Source organism: Camellia sinensis, chromosome 13 (assembly GCF_055761805.1).
Source record: "Camellia sinensis isolate YWXY chromosome 13, ASM5576180v1, whole genome shotgun sequence".
In the NCBI taxonomy this organism is placed as follows: domain Eukaryota; kingdom Viridiplantae; phylum Streptophyta; class Magnoliopsida; order Ericales; family Theaceae; genus Camellia; species Camellia sinensis.
In genome coordinates this window covers 90,538,455-90,560,729 of record NC_138973.1, presented here as the reverse complement: position 1 = coordinate 90,560,729, position 22,275 = coordinate 90,538,455, and the positions used below count along the sequence as shown (strand labels likewise).

The following is a 22,275-nucleotide window of genomic DNA, read 5'->3' as shown; positions in this document are numbered from 1 at the left end:
TTTCAGTTCATAGCATTGCGTATGCTATGTTGCATGTTAGAGCATTGTGTATGCCATGTTACATCGAGCATTGTGTATGCCATTTCAGTTCATAGCATTACTTGGCCCTAGGGAATAAAGATAGATTATGCATTGGCTCATGAAACAAACAAATCTTCTAAACTATTGGCTCATCATGTGTAATGCATTGGCTAAAAAAACAAGATTCTGTTATCGTTGACACCCTAAACCCTATTTAACTATATTTAAAAAAAAAAAGAATCATACCCTTTTTTATTGGTTATGAAAAGGAATCATACATTTAGACTGTTGATGTTTAGTTTGAAATCTTCACAAATTTTAAAATGTGTTCAAGTTTGATTTGTTGATAAGTAAATCTCAAACAAGCTTCAATAAAATCAATAATGAACCAAGCTTTAACTAGTTTGGGTTTTTACAGTGCATAGAAGCTTATCAAGTCATTGTCTCAATAACTTAATGAGTTTTAAAGTGTATTGAAGTTTGGATTGTTAACATAGAAAGTCAATTTCGAAGAGCTAAAGAGGAGCCGAACGCAAATAACTTGATCCGTTTTATAGCCCTACACACTTTGCATAAGCAAAGGCATCTCCAATCCTTTGACTCAAACCTATATCAAATTTATATTTGGGTATACCAAATTGAGTTTACTCAAAATTTACCAATCTGCAATTATTCAACCTTCTACTCAAATTTGAGGAAAATTTTGAAGTGGCCTAATTAACATTTGAATACTTTCTCACAGAAAATCATCCTGGGAGCAAATTTCTCAGCAACCAAACAATGTAATTTCATGTTAAAATCCAATCAACCTATAAACCATACTTGAAAAAAGAAAAGATAGAGATATGCATACCTTGCAAGGCCAATTCTCGCGATAGAAATGGTAGACGATGCGATCGCTGGCTTTAACGACGGAGAAGAAATCCTTTTCGATGGGGATCTTGGAGTACTCACCATGGCCGAGGGCGATCCAACGTCTCTGCTTCTCCGCCATGTTCTTCATCTGTTGGAGGCGGCGCTCTCTGAGGACGTCAATATAGTCGAGATCGAGGCGATCTAGGGCGTGGATCTCGTCATCAATCTTGTCTTCAACGGCTTTGGCCACCGTCAAAACTTGCTTCTCTATGATCTGCAAATTGGAGACTCAATAATTGAAAATGCAAATGTACCAAACAAACATATATATAGATACGGACATATATATAAAGAGGGATATGAGCTTTTTACCTCTTGAACCTTGGAATTTTCCATAGATTTGATTGTTGGAGATCACTACCTCCTCTCTTCACAACAATTCAAAAACTTTCAAACTGAACCAGGATAGAAGAGAGAAAGAGGGACAAGAGGTGTCACCATCAAGCTTTTAAAAACCGGACCGGTGAGTGAACCAGAAAAAGGATCAAGTGGACGGGTCGCCGATTCAACCATTGGGTTGAACCAGATCGAACCGTGAAATCATAATTATGTCATAAATAATTTCTAAAAAATATAAATTAACAATGCAAATTTTTTTTTTAAAAAATCTTAAATATTTTTAGTGATGTTTTTCTATATTTAAAAGAAATTTCTAAATGAAAGTCATAACACTTTACATACTAACAACAAATAAAATTGAAGAAGAAATTTCTAAATGAAAGTCATAACACTTCACATACTAACAACAAATAAAATTTGAAGATGAAAATTTAGCCGTTAAAAACAACAATCATAGTAATAAAAATTATAAAAGCATCCAACTAAAGCAATCCATAAAACATAAGTTACAAAAAAGACAAAACTACGTCCAAACTGACATAAAATAAACCCGTAAGTCACAAAGTATAAAGTTTACAAACATAAAACACAAATCTCAAGCAACAAATGTAAAAAGACGTTTACAATATGACATCATTCTTAAAATATATATATATATAAAAAAAAAATCAACATAACACAACATCACAAACAAGGGACGATAATTTAGCCAATCATCATCATCATTCTCATTAGCATTAGAGGCCCGGTTGTTTGATCTATTATCAATGTTCAAATATTACAATTCAGATTCAGAGACTCGATTAAAAAAAAAAATCAGATTCAATACAATAATTAATTATATCATGTGACAAAAGGAAAACAGAGGCTTCTTCAAATAAAAGGAAAACAGAGGCTTCTTCTTGCAAACTTACAAAGAATAACAAAGTCAATACATCTAACATTATACTAATATATGTTTAATTGTTTGTTAATCACAAATATCTACATATATACTAAGAAAACTATATGCATATGTGTATATATATATATATATATGAAAAGGACCTAAGATATTCAAAGCAACAACCATTTTTTTACTCTCATTACCCACAAATTGATTACTGCAACAATCTTCCATTACCAGTGAAAAAATAATAATAATAAAACCAGGCAGTTAACCATCAAACCAGACACCAAACTACGGCACCACCACCGACCATCTCACCACTTTCTACAGCGGCCGCAAAAATAGACCCAAATTTTTTGAAAAACCAATAAGGAAATCAAAGATTCATCAACCCCCTCAAACCAAATCAAAGATCACTAAGTAGCCCTACAAATTACACAAAAGTAGTACCTGGAGGCTGGAGGTTGAAAGTCTTTCGCAGCAGTAGTGGTAAATCTGTGTGTAAAGTTGAGAACTTGATTCGTTAATGGTGTGGTGGTGATGATGATTGACGAAAAAAATAGAGAGAGCCAGATCGATTGCTTGAGAGAGGGAGAGAGACTTGAAAAGAAGCCCTAGGAAGATCAGAAACGAAAAAGAACAGCAGATCTGGGGAAAAAAGAAAATTTATATATATCATAGGCAAACCGGTCCGGTTCGATTAATCCGTGAACGGGTCAACCGGTTTCACCAATTCTCTTTAAATACACTGTTTTTTTACTTGAACGGTTTAAGACAGTCGACCGGATTGGAACCTCAACCGATGTTCAATTAGTTGAATTGGTAAGTCCAGCCCGAGTTTTAAAACCTTAGAGCATCTCCAATGGTTGTTGCTATATTGGGGTTGTTATTGCTATAATTTGACAATGAATAGTGTTATTTTGTCAAATTATAGCAATGGTGCTCCAATGGTTGTTTGCTATTTTTGGCAAATCCCAACCAACTTTCCCTCCAACTTTGTAGGTGTTGTTTGGATATAGGTTTTTTGTGATTTTATTTTTGTTTATTTTTTTGTCTTTTGTGACATTTTTTTATCTGTTTGTTAAAAAAATTATATATTTATATTATTCTCAACTAGACAAATATAAAAAATTAAAAAAAAATTAAAAATTAAAAAAAAAATTTATTTGATTAATTCACCCCACCAAAAAAAATTTAACTACACATAAAAATTAATTTTAAAACCAATTACCCACCAACAACCAACCACCAACCAACCATCAATTATTAACCCAACATTCATTCACTCACATCCACCCACCCAACAACCATTCATTATTCATTCACCTACCCAACAACCATCCATCATTCATCTACCCACCCAACAACCATTCATTATTCATTCACCCACCCAACAACCACCCATTATTCATCCACCCACCCAACAACCATCCATCATTCATCTACCCACCCAACAACCATTCATTATTCATTCACCCACCCAACAACCATCCATCATTCATCTACCCACCCAACAACCATCCATCATTCATCTACCCACTCAACAACCACCCATTATTCATCCACTCACCCAACAACCATCCATTATTCATCCACCCACCCAACAACCATCCATCATTCACCCACCCACAATTTTCTCTATAAATATAACATAAGATTTTCTACAATTTTCATATTCACCTACCTATCATTTTCATATCTTCAAAACTCTTTGTATCCACCAAGAAAATTTTCTACAATTTTCATATTCACCTACTCACACATCCATTTACAATGAACAATTTGAGTAAAGCCATATTAAATGGAGATTTTGATGAATCTTCATCATCTGATGATGATATCATCATGATGCAACTATTCACAGCGCAACAACAAAGATTACAGATGTTAAGCCTAAACCAACAAACCAGACGTGTTGGTTCCACAAGTGGTCGTCGATACATTAATCGTGAGAGGGTCAAAGGCGACGAACAAATTTATAGAGATTATTTTGCAGATAATCCTGTCTATCCAGAAGAATACTTCCGAAGACGTTTTCGAATGAGGCGGTCATTGTTTGTTAGTATCTTACACAATATTCAACAAGTGAATGAGTACTTCATCCAAACCCGTGATGCCACTGGTGCTCCTGGATTATCCGGTATACAGAAGATGACTGCAGCACTTCGGATCCTCCAATACGGCGTGCCTGCTGATGCTGTAGACGAGTACATTAGAATCGGCGAAAGTACTGCAATTGCCGCCTTAAATTTTTTTACCAGATCAATTGTTGCTACCTATGAAGCTGTTTACTTAAGATCTCCAAATGAAGCAGATGTCGCCAGATTATTGCAAGAGGGAGAGCAACGCGGGTTTCCTGGAATGTTAGGGAGTTTGGATTGTATGCACTGGCGTTGGGATAAATGTCCAAGTGCCCAAGCCGGTGCTTACACTGGACACTATCACAAACCAACAGTTGTACTCGAGGCGGTTGCCTCCTATGACTTGTGGATTTGGCATGCTTTCTTTGGCATGCCTGGCTCTCTAAATGATATTACTGTTCTTGACAGGTCGCCTTTATTTGCTGAATTAACTAGAGGACGTGCCCCTGCTGCCAACTACACCATCAATAATCACGCATACACCATGGGGTATTATCTTGCTGATGGTATCTATCCTCGTTGGGCAACGATTATGAAAACAATATCTCAACCTCAAGGCGCAAAAAGACAACTATTTGAGAGGATGCAGGAGGCATGTCGGAAAGATGTCGAAAGGGCATTTGGAGTGCTCCAAGCACGATTTAATATTGTCAGCGTGCCAGCTAGAGGTTGGAGTGATGAGGATCTGTATTACATCATGAAGACGTGTATTATTTTGCACAACATGATCATTGAAGACGAGCGTGATATTCCAGAAAATGAACGCAGTGCAGCACAACTTGAGACTGATACTAGTAATTTGGGCTGTCAAGTGTCACGCGATCCGAATGAGGAGTACGCTCAATTTATGTTGAATCGGCAAAGGATTAGATCTGTTGAAGCCCATAATGTAATTCGTAATGATCTAATTGAACACTTGTGGTCCCGAGCTGGAGAGTTAGATTAAGTTTGCATTTTATCTTTTTAATGACAGTTAATGTCATTTAATGTCAGTTAATGTCTTTTTATTCGAATAAAATGTTCTTCATTTAATGTCTTTTTATTTTACAATGTCTTTTAATGTCAGTTAATGTCTTTTCATAAAATGTCTTTTTTTACATTGTGAAGTACAAAATACTAAAAAATAAAATAAAAAAACAACAAGGAATTTCATTACAAAATAAAAATTACATTGCAAATAAAGACTGACAATTACATCAAAATATAAATGATATTGCAAATTTCAAAAATACATTATCCCGTAATTATTCATCAGGAGGTAGGGGAAATAAAAATTTGGGCTGCTCACATTTGAGGACCACTTGGCGAAAATCTCATTTTTTCGCATTGTGTAATACGCTTTCATCTGAGGGTCCAAATGAGAAATGTCCGTAGTCATTATTTGGTATTCTTCCTTTCTCATCTCATGTTCTTGTCTTCTGATCTCGAAGTCATGTTTTTTCATCTCAAGTTCTTTCATCTCCTGCAGTGCTTGAATCCTTTTTTCTTCTCTTTCATCTTTTTTCTTTTCCTTCTCAGCAAGGTATTGGTTAAATGTGTCCAGTTGTGTGCTCATTTTTTGAACTTCAGCTTGAGCGACTTGATTTTTCCGAAATAATTCTTTTGCAGATTTCCTACCCATCGGCCTTTTACCCCTTGCAGAGACACTGCCTTCACCGACAGTTGGATTGTTACCAACACTTGGACTGGTGTCATCTTCAAGAGAAATGCAGTTTTCCATAGGGGAATCAGGGGCTGAATTAGGGGTAAACACTGTATGCATCCTTGACTTTACCGTATTCGTGGGAGCTACATCTTGCCACCTGATATTGTCTTGCAATATTGGCCAACAATGTTCAAAAGCGAAATGTTTGTTTTCATCTTGATGGTATAACAGTTTTGCTTGAAGCATCTGTTTAAAAAAAATTGTAGATAAAAATTAAATGTAATTGAAAATCAAAACATTATTTAAATAAAATAAATAATAATTGAATAATAAATAATAAACATTATTTAATATTCCAAAAAATTAAATGTTTTCATATTGAAACATTATTTAATTACGTAATTTTTATACGATACCAGAATAAGAAACTAAACATAATAATTGAAAATAAAAACTTACTATATCAACTTGAGAAATCCCACTTGGGTGAAGATTTTCGACTTGTGTTAAACATCCCCGAAATTTGTTAGAACATTTCATGATTATACCCCATCGAGATTGAATAGACACTTGTGTTCTGGACTGATCATTCTGAAGCAGGCAAAAATTTTCATAAATTCTTCCCCAAAAGTGAGCATACGATTGCGAATTGCCAACAATTGGGTCTTCCGAAATGTGACACCAAGATTTACAAATTGCCATATCTTCTTCAACGGTGAATGATTTTCCTCTCTTTGTTTTTGATGAACCTTCCATAGTGATTGGATGAAAAAACTAAAAAGAATATAATTTAAGAGGTTTGTTGTGAAATTAAATTCAAAGAAGAGAGGAGAGGAGAAAAGAAAAATTAAATGTAAATATTTGTGTGAAATAAAAGTGAAAGAAAGGTTTCAATTTATAGAAATCAAATTTATTACCGTTTGGCAAATAGCCGTTTAAAGAGCCGTTGTAAAAATTAATTTCAAATTTTTTTTTTTTTTTTTTTTTAGTTGAACAAACCAAACAGAGCCCAACGGCTCTGTTATTTACACTGACCCATCACTCTTTTGCATACATCTATCTCTGTCTCTTCTCACTCTCATCTCCCTCTCATCTCCTCCACAGCTCTTCATCTCCCTCTCACTCACTGTGTCTACTCCTCCATGGCCGAAATTAAACAGAGCACAAACCAAACAGAGCACAGGATCGGAACCCGATCTCCCCTTCTCCTCCAAGATCGAAACCCCCTCCTCCAAGATCGGAACCGCTTCTCCTCCATGATCGGAACCCGATCTCCCCCTTCTCCTCCAAGATCGGAACCCCCTCTGGTACAATCTTCATCTATATATATATATATATATATGTTTTGATCTATCTGCATATATATATATATTTTGATTTGTCTTGATCTCCATCAAAAAATTCTGTTTTTATGTGTTTTGGTCTCCATAAAAAATATCTGTCTTCATATATACATATTACATATATATATATATATATGTTTTGGGTTTGATTTTGATCATATATATATATATATATACGGTTTGCTATGTCTTTAATGGGTATGTTTTGGGTTTGATTTTGGTCATATATATATATATATATATATACGGTTTGCTATGGGTTTGATCATATATATATATATATATGTTTTGGGGTTGATTTTGATCACATATATATATATATATATACGGTCAGCAGAGGTTCATGGGTTTGATCATATATATATATATATATTTTGGGTTTGATTTTGATCATATATATATATACAAGCTGTCTTCATCTCCAATGATCATATATATATAAATACACGATCTGTCTTCATGTGAAATTTGCTTGATTGTAAAAATTGGGTTTGATTTTGGAAAATAGCTTCCCTACTGGATTAATTCTGTTGTTTTCTCAACTGAATTTGGTGCCAATTTCTGTTGGATTTTGCTGATCTGGCAATGTTGGCATCTGCTATTTCACTTGCCATATTTGAGAACACATATGGCATCTGCCATCTTTGGCAAGGGAAATAGCAGACCATTGGAGACTGATTTTTGCCATTTCTGTCATTTTTTAGCTTTGACAACTGATATAGCAGCTCCATTGGAGATGCTCTTAGTCACCGTGTAATCGTGTGTGATACTTCTTCTAGAAAACATCACATACGATGTTGCTCTGATGTTTCTTCTCCCTCTGTAATTCCATGTTTGGTATAGTTTATTATTGTAATTGTACTTGCTTGTTGTTTATAAGTTAATAAAAATTACATAAATAAAAATAATTTATTATCATAATATTAATTTCAAAAAAAAAATGCAAAAGCTAGCCAAATAGCATATATCTTAGAGCATCCTTAATGTTTTAATAGTTTTTTTTTTATTTAATTTTTTTTTTTTTTTTAAGATAAGAAATGTTTCAATAGTGGAATAGTTAGATGTTAAAATATTTTAGCAATCATGTAACTAATAGAATTGTAAGAATATACCACATAAGATATGGAACGAACTTATGTGATAATTTTTTCACATTCATATATTTGCATCTCTATTATATGTGATATAATGGAATTTGAAACAATAATGATGTGACTGACATTGAGATTTTGATAATTATAAATTATATTGATCCACATTTTAATATTTAAGAAATATATATAAATTAGATACATCTTCATACTTATTATATATCTGCTGCTCCGAGAATTGGAGGGCCTGATCTACTCCAGCAAAGGGATGTCCACGGTTTAATTTTTAAAATAAAAAATACTATAAATATAAATAAAAATATAATTTTTTGTGACATATTGTATATATATTTAGTGTTGACGTGGTTATTGACGTGATATTTGCAAAAATTTATTTTTTTAAATATATTATTAAATTGTTTTTGAAATAATATTTTTACATGATTATATTTTTAAATGATAATATTCTTTCAATGGTAATATTTTCAAACGATCAAATGGGCCAGATCGAATAAGAAATAGTAAATATGAAGCAAGCAAGCAGAGATGCAACAAGCAGATATACACACAATGGCGGGAAGACCATTTACCTAGTAATGGATCTTAATTATTTTTGGAGAACTAAAATTAAATGTCTTTTGTGATGCAGATCCATTAGAGGAAAATCAAAACAGTAGAGTCCTATAAGAAAGATTAAAACTACTTCACGATAAAAAAAAATGCCCCATAAATGAGGGGTCTTTCTTTTATATAGTTTTTGATCTCCTTAATGGATGGCTAAGATCAATTTGATTAAATGATCATCATTATTATTCTAAAATATTTTAGAATCATTTTGCAATTGTATTATATTTTAGAATTCTCTAAACTATTCTACTACGTACTAGTGAATTTTTTTATATTTTTTTAAAAATTCTACACCTTTCGAATTCTTCTAAATGACTATTGATGGCCATTGGATTAAATACTTATTTAACCCAAAAGAAATATGATAATAATATAGTAAATACTAATGATGGCCATTCGATAATCTATTATGTCAATGTTGTATTGAGTGACACAGGAAATAATACAGTAAATACTAAATAAAATAATAGCAAACATAACATTATTGTTATAACAATATTTATAAAAATTATAATTAATTTAAGGGTGTGATTTTAAGATACATGTTAAACAAACTTTAAAAAATTATATATTTTTATTACATTACTTTCAAGTAAAATGAATAATTATTTTAAGATTTAAGCATAATAATATGTATTTAGAAACACGTTAAGAAAGTTTTTATTTTGAAATATTTCAAGTAAAACGCAAATTCTCAAATAGAATTCATCTACATATGCGTAAATTAATTACAAAATTTAATGTCAACCAACTACTATCATTACCTAATATATATATATAACAGTGGTATTACATGCACCAATTAATCTACATACTAGTGTACCAACTAGTGTTATGTCATTATTAATGACCTCACTTATTATACAAATTACAAATATCCAAAATTTCTAAAATTATGTTACATCATCTGTTAGTATACTAGTTAGTATATCAATTGATGCATATAGCATTATTCTATAAATAAACATAATTTATCTTAGAACTCTGGTCTAATATCACCCCATCAATAATTCCCTCACTCAATTCGACTGCACTAATAATCACCTTACTTAAACAAGCATGACATTAGTGCTTGACTTTTTTGTAATAATAGGATACTTGAAATATTCGATTAATCTCGAGACCCATACTGGGGTTGCTTAGCATTGGCTTTGCTAAAAAAGCACAAAAAAACAAAATAAGTTAAATAAGTTAATAAGACAAAATGTCACATTCAAATCATAATCATTTTACTCTTTCTCTCACAAAAATTTAAAAAGTCAAAAAAACCAAATCAAACAAACTTTTAATCCCAAACTAAAATAACCAAAAAACTAAAAAACTAACTAAAAAAATTAATTGCCATACGGCAACACAAAGTGTCCTCCACCTGTGTTCATATATATTATTGCAGGTAAAAAATAATAATTTAAACTAATAATACAATTATCTTACAATACAAATTAAACTTATAATACAATAATTTAAACTCATAATACAATTATCCACCTATGTGAATTCTTACAATTATTATTAATTTTTTAAAGTTTTTTTAACACGAATCTTAAAATCACACCCTTAACTTAATTGTAATTTTTATAACTAAAGTTATAACAATAATGTTATGTTTATTATCAATTTATTTACTATTTATTGTATTATTTCATGTGTCACTCAACACATGATCGAATGGTCATAATGTATTTAAATACTGAGAGAATTTCTTTTGTATCCCTATATTTTTTCTCGATTTTCAATGACATCCCCAGACTTCGAATAATTTTAATTTTACCCTCAAAATTTTTGAAATCGTATTAATTTTGCCCCTGCTCTCAAATTTGAAATAAAAAGAGTTAAAAAATTTACATTTTGGCACCAAATTAATGATACATGCAAACCCATCCACTCCTACTCAAATCCACCATCTCCTCAAACCCTCTTCAAATCCAAACCTTAAAACCCTTCTTCTTTTTCAACCTCTCTTCCTTCTTTGTTTCAGTTTCTTATACTCACTTTCACACACACACACACAAACATATATACAGAGAGAGAGAGAAAGAAAGGGGAGAGAGAAAATGAAGGGAGAATACATAAAGGAAAATTCAAAACCCTCAACAGAAATCCTATCGCCGAAACTGAGTACTTGACACAATTCAGTAGCTTGCTGATTGTGACAACCCCACCACGTATAATATTTTATATTTGGTTAATTAAGGAGATTTGGGATTTTAGGTAGTCATTATGCTAACTTAATTTGGGAATTATGAGAATTGTAGAATCTGATTCGTATATGATTTTATTAAAGATTTATTTTAGAATTAGAAATTAAGGGTCCAAATGGCTTAAGGAAGTGAATTTAAGAAGTTGAATCAATTTAATTTTAATTACGGACCTATTTGGGAGTTTAATTAATATTTAGTTCAGCTTAGTAAAATCAAGATTCAATTAATTGGGTTCAAATCGGAGTCAATTAAGTTAATTCATGAGGTGTTCAATTGAATATGAAATTTATTGATAAGGATTTTGGGTTTGATCAGAAATTGGAGGCCTATACGATTTGAGAAATCAAAATTGATGATGGAAATAAATTTAATTTGATAGTTGGAGCCTTTTGAAATTTTGATTAAAAATCTTATTCAAACTAATAAATTTAAATATAATTAATTGGGTCTTAATTGAAGTCAATTAGACTAATTAAATTATGTGAAATTTATGTTTAGTAGTAATTAATTTAATTATGTGCTAATTGAGGTTTATAAGACTATATGTGTTATTTAATTAAGCTAATCGTAATCACAAATCAAATTAAGGAAGAATTTAGAATTGTGAGTGTGTGTGGGTGTGCAGAGAAACCAGATTTGTTTGTATAAGTGTTGTACTGGAAATTAGATGCAAACACATAGATAGAGAGAGAGAGAGAGAGAGAGAGACCAAAGGAAGAAGAAGAAAGAAGAGGGTTTTGTGGGACATCAAATTCAAGCTAAAAAAAATTGTGGAAAATTCATCATGAGGTAAGGAATTTCATCCTTTTTCTAGGATTGTTTAATTAATTTAGACAAAAATTGATTCAAGGTGGATTTTGAGGGGATTAAAAATAAAGATTTGAAGATTAATTATATAAATTGTTAAAATTTGGATTTGCATGTAAAATAGTTAGGTTGAAGAATACGAATTATGATTCCTTAAATTTGGGTTCAATTTCATAATAATAGAAGAAATTAGCAAGATGATGAATAAATGGAGTTAGGTTCAAATTTATAGAAGTTAAATTGAGAATCAATTATATTGAGCTTGATTTTTGTAGTCTTGCATGAATTTGAGTTCCATTTCTACATGCATGAACAAATTTTGTAAGTTTAATACTCTAATTATACATGCATCATGGATTTTGAAAATTTTGAACTAATTCAATCTCATATTTTGAAGAAAGAAAGGAAAAGCTTTGAAAATTAGGAATTTGTTTGATTTTGTTCTTTAATCCATGCATGTAATTTAATTTAAAAGTTTTATTCAATTTAGACACATTTTGGAACATCTATGATTATAAATTAAGTTTTTGGTTACAAATTAAGTTAAGTTGAAACTCTAAGAAATTATTTTTTGTAATTCATTAGATAAGTTTGATTTTTGTTATTAATAATGTAATTGGGTTCTATTTTTTTTTTCATACATCATGAAATTTCAAGGGTTTGGAAAGTTTAATTTATATTTTAAAATTTGTGGGTTTGATATAAAGAAAATGAATTAAATCTAAATTTGGGCAATTGGAGCATGATTTTGAATAAATGATTTCTAATTAGGAGTGTTTACTAAATTATACAATGATTCCCCATGTTTTTGTACCAAAATACAAGTTTTGAGGCTTTGAATATCAAATTTGAACTTCAAACACAATTCTGGAAATTCCAAAATTCACACTGTCCACTCGAGCGAGGAAAGTCTTGCTCGAGCGTGAAAATCGAGCTCCCAGAAGTTTTTCAAAATTTTACAGTCCGCTCGAGCGACCAAAGTGGCGCTCGAGCGAGGACTCTATTTTCAGCAATTTCTGACTAACTCTTTTAAATGCATAATTGCATCCTCATGACATTGTAAGTATTCTTAGGCACCAATTGGACTCACATAGTCATGGAATGAACTAGAAACACATAAAGAGAGTTAAATTGAAATGAAATGAATATTAAATGGTGCTTCTATTGTATGTTTGTTGTGTGATTTGTTTAGGTGGACGTCCGAGGCCTTACATCGACTTAACCCACTGTGAGTAGTAACTTTATAAAGATATGTTCAAATTATATTTATTTTCGAAACTGTCATTGTCCTCGAAATCGATATATGATTGATTGAATGGTTTATTGAAACTTTAGTCTTTTATGAATTAATGAAGTTCCCTTTTGAAAATGTATTCGTGTCATCCTTTAGTGAGGCCCTCGCCTAGGGGATACAATACTATGGCCCATTGTTTAATAGGCCCTTGCCTAGGGGAAACAATACCATGGCCCATTGATAAAGAGGCCCTTACCTGGGGGAAATTAATACCATAGCCCATTGGCCCTTGCCCGGGGGAAACAATACCGTGGCCCATTGGATAATTGAAGCACAGAGATCTCTGCTGTTAGACCTTAATGGTCACATTGGATATGATATATTGATTGACCGATTGTGGTCCCATTGATTGACCATTGAGGTCCCATTGCTATTGATATATTGCTATTCTATTGGATGTACCACGTAAATTGTCATTGAATGAGTATTACCATTGAGATAACATGCACCACTGAGGAATTGTATTGAAAATGCTATCGAACAATGGTTTCTGTCATTGCAAAGGATTGATATGATGGCTAATCGAATTGTTTTACCTATTGAAATGGATTGTTTCAGAAAACGAAATATATGTTTTGATAAGGGAATTGATATCGAAAAATGTTTTGTGATAAAGTTTGATATAATATGGCCAATGCCTTACTTTGAAAATGATTTAAGATTCGTTTTGAAATCACAAGGCAGGTTTTTGTATTATCGTTGAACTTCATTCATTTAACCCCTTTGTTCTGTTATTACTCATTAGGTTTTAGCTCACTATTTATATGTATATGTAGGCAAGCAAACTGAGCAACAAAGATAGAGAAAGTCTTGGAGTCTACCCGTGTCAACCTTTTGAAGAGCTTCCGGAATTGAACAAGTTAAGCTTGAGTAGAGCCAAAAAAATTAGCCCTTAGCTTTGTCAGATATTTAAATTTTGTTGAGTCTTAAATGTATATGTGTGTGAGATATATAAGATTTGTATGTAAATTATTATTGTGTTTAAATGTTTTAATTATTTTAGTCATCATGTATGCACAAGCTCAATGGACATTGTTATTTCTGTTTTGCTTCCGCTTTAGGCCATGATATAATTTAAATATCTTGAAATTTAGTCTTTGAGGTCGAAGGTAATCCATGATTACTAGCCGGTTACGACGCTAAACCTATAGGGGCGGGTTTGGGGTCGTGACGCTGATACCTTGCAGCAATGGCAACAAAATCAAAAGTTCCTCTACACTAAACCCATCTCTCAAACCATAAGTCCCCACAAGAAGAAGAAACCTAAATGCCTCCAATGGATTCTCACCATTAGAATCCACTTTCCCTTTTTACTCATCAGCTAAATTCCTCGCTCTCTACTTCACTTCACTCCCAATCTTCGGCTTCACACCCATCAACTTCTTCAACAAAACCACACAGGTTTGCCTTAAATCATACAGCTCTGATTTCATCACATAGAAATATTCCATCGCATCCAAAACCATCGTAGCTGAGTCCGGAGTGAGCCGAAGCACGTTAGGAAGCTCGGTTTTGATCATGACTCACTCATTGTGCCGCTCGACTATGTAGTTTCTCAAGCCTAACCCATCCATGTTCTCGCAGAAGGCTTTCAGCTCTGGCTAAACCGAGATAAGTGAATCCGGTTGTTGGGTTTGATTTGGGGGTTGTTTGGGTGGTTGAGATTGGGGGTTTTGTTGGGATTAAAAGAGAGTAAACTGGGTTTGGAGAAAGGATTAGAGGGGGGAAAAGTGGGAATTGAGGTCGGACCATGATAGGATAAAGGAGGAGAGAAAAAATGAGTGGGATTGAAGATCTTCGAAGGCTTTTCAAAGATTCTCTTTCTTCGAATCGGCGAGACTCAAAGCTACTAAGATTGTCTCCATTGTCACCCTTTTGTGAAACTTTGTAGAGAGAGAGAGAGAGAGAGAGAGAGAGAGAGTATGAGGCAGTGCTTGTAGAGCGGAGGAGAGAGTAAAGAATTAAAGAAAGAGGAGAGAGGGTGAGTTTGGATAGAAGAGGGTGTGTTTGTGTCTTTGTTTTGAAATTTAGAGCCAAAATGTAATTTTTTTTAACTTTTTCCATTTCAAATTTGACGGCAAGGGTAAAATTAATACAATTTCAAAAACTTTGAGGGTAAAATGAAATTATTCAAAGTCTAAGAATGTCATTGAAAATTGAGAAAAAGTATAAGAGTACAAATGAAATTTTCTCTTAAATACTGGTAAGAGGATTTGTGTTTATTCTCTTATCGATTTTTTGTATTATTTAACTTTTTCTCTAAAATAATTTTTACTCTCACACTCAATCATTCTTCTTGAAATGCAGACCCATCACGTATCACGAGCAGATGAGGTTTGTCCTCTCGCCACGTGTCTCCTAACTCATTTTTATCCCCTATACATTCTGCCTTGCTATTTCTCACTCACTCATCAAACAATTAGCATTAATTCACCGTTTGATCAAACCCACCTTCAATCATAACCATTTACCATGTCCGATGATCAATCAAGACCCTTAACCTAGAAACCCAATGAGCCATCTCCAACCTCTCGGCACTCCATTATGCTCTTAATAGCATCAGCAATTAGTGCTGCACTCTTGTTCCTGTCCGAGTTAACCTTAACCGGGACAGTGATATCCCTGGTCATTACTAACCCCAGTTTTGATCTTGTTCAGCCCATAGTTCTAAATATCGGCCGATACGCTACGTATCGGCTGATATGTATCGGAAAAATGGAGTACCGCAACAGATACAGGCCGGTATACCGCTGAGATTGAAAATCGCAGGAGCATCGGCTGAGTCCCGATATGTATCGGCCTGTAACCGTTACATAAGCCATTACACAAGCCGCGACGGGCCGATACTCACACGTTCGGACCGGTACAGGAAAGAAAAAGCTGAAAAACTTGTGAAATGATTTTTAAAATTTCACTGCCGCGACACTCGATTCCCAATACGTACCGATCGATACTGTCGATACCGATACTCCACCGTTGATACCGTTACGTTACCCGATACCGCTATTTAGAATCTTGGTTCAGCCCAATACTATTCCCAATTGGGATAATAATATTCTTGGCCACCATCGGATTCTTGTTTTTCGACGGCTGCAGCGTGGCAGCGACTGTGGCATTGGCTTGGTTATACAATTACATTACGGGAAAACGGCGGTGTGGGGCGGTGGCGGAGCAACTCGATTATGCGAGGATGAGGATTGCTAGTAGGGCTAGGGATATAAGGGAGAGGGCTAGAGAGTATGGTCAGAAAGTACAGCAGAACAAAGCACATAGTTAGAATGTTAATCAAGAGTCAGAATCGAAAGATAGTGGTGGTGACGGTGTTGATGGCGGCGGCGGCGGCGGCGGCAATGATGGTGGTGGTGGTGGTGATGGCAATGACAACAATGATGGCAGTAGTGGAGATAGCTAATGTGTTCTACTACTAGCTAATGGTGGTGGTTTATGTCTGGCATTATGTTATGTTAATATGCATGTATGGATTGGGGTTATGAGCATGTTCTTAATCTCTCTCTCTCTCTTTAATAAGTTTAATTGAATGTGTTTTGTAAGTGAATGTATTTTGTAGCATTATGATGCAAATAATGGTTAAGTCACGAGTGTGTTTGTTAGAAAATGATTTATATGTTGTTTTGTGAAATGATTAATTTAGTTAGTATTTTTATTTTTTATGATAAGACATGTAAAAAATAAAAATATATATATTAATTTCTTTATAGGATTTTTTTTTTTTTTTTTTTTTTTTGTTAAAATAGTCTATTGTCAAAAAGGTTTTAATTAATAACAAGAACGATTAAGGTCCTACCAATATAGTCCTTTCAAAAGAAAATTAGTTTATCTTTTCTTCTTTATTTTTTCATACAAATTTATCGTTAAATTTAAACAAAAACTCTAAAAATGCTGTTTGGTAACACTTACGTTTTCAGTTTTCTGTTTATATTTACAAAAATTTTAAAAACTCAAATAAAAATTTGTTTGGTAAATTTTTGATTTATAAATCAATGGTCTCAGTTTATAAATTTGGCCAAAAAATGTAAACTCAAAAAATGTGTTTCCGTTTTGAGTTTTGAGTTCTTTTTTTTTTACCACCCAACACTAGCCACCACCTGCCACCATTTTCCACCACCGTCTTCCGCCACCACCACCCACCACCCACCACCCACCACTCACTCCCCACCACCACTTGCCACCACCACTCACCACCCACCTGCCGCCACCACCCACCACCGGCCACCACCACCCACCTGCCGCCCACCGGCCACCACACCCACCTGCCACCCACTCGCCGCCGCCACCCACCCTTCGCCGCCGCCACCACCACCCACCCTTCGCCGCCACCGCCACCACCACCCACCCTTCGCCGCCACCGCCACCACCACCCACCTGCCATCCACCCGCCACTACCATCCACCGCCCGCCGCCACCACCACTCACCACCCACCTGCCACCACCAGCCACCCACCACCACCTGCCACCTACCCGCCACCACCACCACCACCACTCACCCGCCACCCACCACTACCACCCACTCGCTACCACCCATCACCCACCACCCGCCACTGTTACCCACTCATCCACCATCACCACCCGCCACCTACCAGCCACCACTGCCAATCCGCCACCACCACCCGCCATCCACCACCCACCTGCCATCACCACCCACCACCCACTCGCTACCACCACCCACCCACCACCTGCTTTTGAAACCCATGCTTAATTTCGGGGGCGAAATTCTTTAAGAGGGGGAGGTTATAGCGATCCCGGTTATCCCTTTGCTGTTCTGTTGTATTCCGGACTTGGTTCCGTGAGGTTCGTAGTGGTATCTGTCTTGTTGTCGTCCTTTAAATTCCACTTGGTTGAGTTTTAGGATGTTTATGGGCTTGTGTTGAACAGGTGGGTTAAGCCTTGGTCTTTATCCTTGTTGCCCAGGTTTTTGGTGTTACGCTCGAGCGGGTCATTCTGCGCTCGAGCGGAGTTTGGTTTCTAGTCTAGCGCTCGAGCGGGTGTTCTGGCGCTCGAGCGGGTATTGCACGCCTCCAGTATTTTCGGGTGTCTGCAAAACTTCTGCAGACTTGATTTTTGCGCTCGAGCGGATTTGTTTACGCTCGAGCGGTGGCGCTCGAGCGGGTCGTTGGGCGATCGAGCGGGTAGTACTTCCAAAGTATAAGTTCTGGGAGGTGGAAATCTGCGCTCGAGCGGGCTGGTTTTGGCGCTCGAGCGGGCCTTATTACGCTCGAGCGTGTCCAGAGTTTTGTTCTTGGCGCTCGAGCGTCGTGTTCTCCGCTCGAGCGGACCATACGTATATGAATTATCCGCTGGGTGATTTCAAATCACTTTTTTGCTTTTCTTTCTCTCTCCTACGTTTTCTAAAAACCATTTTTGAGAACCTCTCTCTCTAGATACTCCCTTCTCTCTAGGGTTTGATCTAGTTAGAGTGTCTTCCTTCTCTTCGGCCTTTGTAAAAGTTGTGTTGATCGTCGAGGGCGTCTTTTTAATCTGAAAATTTCAGAAATTGGAGCATTTTGGTTTTAGTCTTCATCTCCATTGGAGCTCAAACTTTGAGGTAGGGATAACCTACTCCTTTCTATGAACCTTGTCTCTAAATTTTGGTATTTTGAGATGTTGGGGTTGGTTTGGTAGTTTGGTAAAAGTTTGGGGCACTTATGTAATTTTATAAAAAGTTGGGGTTTTTATTTATATAAAACCTAGATGCATGTTTGGCATGAGAAAGTGGAAAATAAATGTTGATACATTAATGAAAATGGAACCTAAGGGTTGTAATGTGAATTATGGAAAATGTCCTAATTACATTGGTTAATTAATTTGCATAATTAATTATGAGACATGAAGAATTGATTTGGGAAGTCATGGGATAAAAGGGTGTAGTTGGATTATTTATCACTCACCTAGTTGGAATGTCGATTATATATCCATTGTTGCATTTATTTTCTGTATAGAAATAACTGCTTTGGGCTATCGGTGGAGGATAGTCGTGATTGTTGTAGACAATGCATGATGATTAGGCAAACTGTAACTAATCACTGGAATGTGTCATCGAGATTGACGATTGAAAGAATGCATTCAATTTATGTATTGTGTGATGATGTGTATAATTGTTGTTTATATGCATTGTGTTGTGTTGGAGGAGATAGGGGATGTACTCCACGGTTTAGGGGAAGATAGGGGATGGACCTCTAAACCGGATGTGTTAGGAGGAGATAGGGGATGGACTCCATAGATAGAGCTCATATGCTTATCTATTAATGTGTTGACAGAGCTCATATGCTTGTCATTGGAAGTGTGATAGTGCTCATATGCATATCTGTGGAAGTGATGATATAGCTTGTATGCTTATCTGTTGTTGTGTGATATAGCTAGTATGCTTATCTAATATGAAATGGGAAGTGTTTGATATGAGTTATTGTCTCATGTGAGTTGTTTGGCCAGGTTCTGAGCCATGGATGTAATTTGAGAATTGAAAAGGAATTGGAAAATGAGTTGTAATATGAACTTGTATATCATGAAAATGTAATATATGATAAGGGAAGGTACCAGTGTTGACCATCTATCAACTGCTAATCTTTTAGTCATTGTTCATATTTGGTTTAGTGTATTTCTACTGGGCTGTGGCTCACCCTATATGGGAATATCATTTTCAGGTGCAGGTAGCATGCCACCTCCAAGGACATAGCTTGGGAGGCTAGAGGCAGACACACTTTTGTCGTTTTATTTTGATGTATTACATGTAATTCAAGCCAAGGGCTTAATGTGTAAATGAGTTAGTACTCTTTTGTTGTAACCAAGTGTTAACTTGGAAAGCTGTAAGCCTTTAGGGCATTTGCTTTTGTCGTTAACATGTAATACTTTTTGTAATGAAACTCTGATAAAATGAAGAATGTGGAACTTTTATATATCAATGAATGTCTTTATTGATGGGTTTTTTAGTTATTATTTTGAGGGCGTTACAACTTAGTATCAGAGCCTACCGGGTTCGAATACTTTGGGTACGTGGGAAGTGATTAGGATCACAATGGGTTTGTCTCGCTTGATAAAGACTTAGATGTAGTGTCATATGCTATGTGTTTGATTGATAACATGCTTATGTGACTATGTGGGTATGGGATTTAGTTTCTAGGATGTTGATTGGATCCTTGGGTTTCTGGGAGTCTTGTTGGAAAAGCACTTGATCAATGCTGTTTCTAACCGGAACTCTAGTAACGCCTCGGGACTATCATTATCCGGAAACGAAATTCGTAAGTGCTTATGTGTTTATGTGCTTACGTGGAGTGAATTACTGTTGTCCATGCATTAGGACGTGAGTGTTTAGTTTTGGCACATTTGTGAATGTGCTAACGTTCTGTATTACCTTTATTAGGATGTCAGGACGAGGAAGAGGTGCTAGGCGTGGTAAACTTGCAAGGCAGGAAGTACCGTTACCGGAGGAGGTTCCGGCAGTACAGGAGGGAGTTGGTCAGGCCAACGTGGCCGAGCCAGCGGGTCAGCAGGCTATGAGTGCCTTGGCACGAGAGATAGCAGGAGCTTTGGGTATACTCAGAGCTGGGAATCAGGCAGCTGAGGTGGGGCCCTCTTTCTTGAAGAGAGAGTTCTTCCAGTCTAACCCGGAGGAGTTTGTTGGGGATCCAAATGAGCCACTAAAGGCTGACGAGTGGCTAAAACAGATGAGTAAGACGTTCGATATGCTTGGCATCGAGGACGGGGCACTGAAAGTGACCTTGGCATCCTTCCAATTGAAGGGAGATGCGGGTCAATGGTGGAAATACGAGAAGGCTCGTGTTGGTGGTACATGGGAGGCGTTCGTAAATGCTTTCCAGGAGAGGTTCTTATCTGCAGTGGCTAGGGAGAAGCTGAGGGATCAGTTTAGCCGGCTTAATCAGCAGGGTATGTCTGTGGCAGAGTTTGAGGCCACTTTCACTAGTTTGTCCAGGTTTGCACCTGAGTTGGTGACATCCGAAGAACGTCGTTGCTATGAGTTTGAGCGGAAGTTGAGGCGAGGCCTTAAGCTGAGGGTTGGTGGGTCTTACATCCGAGAGTATAGACACCTAGTGGATGCTGCAGCTCATATGGAGCTCATGATGCAGGAGGAGGATGAGGGGCAGAGAGGCTCTAAGAGGAGCCAAGATGGTCAAGGTGATGGCAGGAGACAGAGGGGTTCTAACCCTCAGCAGTCTCAGGGAGGAGTTGCTAGATCGACCTTTCCGGTGCCGAGTGTAGGCTCGGGGAGAGGTAGTCAGGGAGGCCTGACTTGTTTTGCGTGTGGCCAGCTGGGTCACAAGTCTTCAGTTTGCCTGCAGAAGGGAGGGGGTTAGCGAGCTGCGTCTTCATCAGCTAGACCTCAGGGCCAGAGTCAAGGCAGAGGCCAGCCTTTGTCTTGTTATCAGTGTGGTCAGCCTGGGCACCTGAAGAGGTATTGCCCGCAGTTGAGTGCTACTTCGGGAGCGTCTGGTTCTAGGCAGACGCAGGGTTTTCAGCCAGCTCAATCTGTGCAGGCCTCGAGGGCCAATCCGGGGGCTTCATCGTCCCAATCAGTGCAGCAGTCGTATGCTCCGAGAGGTGAGCAGGTGGATCAGGGGCCTACAGGGCGCGTGTATGCTGTTACCGCGCAGGATTTAGTACCGGCTCCATCGGTAGTGAGAGGTACTTTTCTGTTTTGCAACTCGGTTGCTAGTGTGTTGATTGACACGGGTGCATCTCATTCTTTTGTATCTGCTGCATTTGCATCTGTTTTGGAATTGGAGTTAGCATAGTTAGCATCTCCTATTTGTGTAGTGTCGCCTCTTGGTGGTGAGTTGATCTTGAAACAGGGTGTTAGAGGTTGTGATATAGAGGTCGCCGACTATAGGCTTCCTTTTCCTTTTGTGGTCATGCCCATGAAGGGCTTTGATGTTATTTTGGGTATGGACTGGCTATCGTCATACCGGGCTGTTATCGATTGCTACCGCCA

General features: G+C 36.3%; 1 protein-coding gene and 3 pseudogenes across 2 annotated transcripts in view; 1 reads left to right on the top strand and 3 right to left on the bottom strand.

Annotated features, from left to right (window-relative positions):
• Positions 1 to 757: 757 nt before the first annotated feature.
• Positions 758 to 1,272, bottom strand: LOC114312235 (thioredoxin domain-containing protein 9 homolog pseudogene; annotated as a pseudogene).
• A 3,700-nt stretch (positions 1,273 to 4,972) lies between these two features.
• LOC145805890 (uncharacterized) lies at positions 4,973 to 6,909 on the bottom strand. The gene is made up of 2 exons (XM_082901267.1): positions 6,410 to 6,909; positions 4,973 to 6,196 (listed from the first exon to the last, which is right to left on the bottom strand). Exons 1-2 carry the CDS (start codon positions 6,704 to 6,706, stop codon positions 5,528 to 5,530), a joined length of 966 nt encoding a protein of 321 aa, XP_082757393.1. The 5' UTR covers positions 6,707 to 6,909; the 3' UTR covers positions 4,973 to 5,527.
• A 7,741-nt stretch (positions 6,910 to 14,650) lies between these two features.
• On the bottom strand, positions 14,651 to 15,178 carry LOC145805546 (truncated FRIGIDA-like protein 1; annotated as a pseudogene).
• Positions 15,179 to 16,503: 1,325 nt separating this feature from the next.
• The window catches only part of LOC114312257 (calcineurin-binding protein 1-like), a 46,886-nt pseudogene continuing 41,114 nt past the window's right edge, over positions 16,504 to 22,275 (top strand). The window contains exon 1 of the transcript XR_014347911.1: positions 16,504 to 16,563. The product of XR_014347911.1 is annotated as a calcineurin-binding protein 1-like (transcript). The remainder of the gene's footprint in view (positions 16,564 to 22,275) is intronic.

Bases quoted from the DNA above. Each gene is read 5' to 3' on its own strand.
- LOC145805890 (XM_082901267.1), bottom strand. From the start codon at position 6,706: ATGGAAGGTTCATCAAAAACAAAGAGAGGAAAATCATTCACCGTTGAA. The intron at 6,197-6,409 runs GTAAGTTTTTAT...TTTTTTAAACAG, and splicing joins GGATTTCTCAAGTTGATATA to ATGCTTCAAGCAAAACTGTT.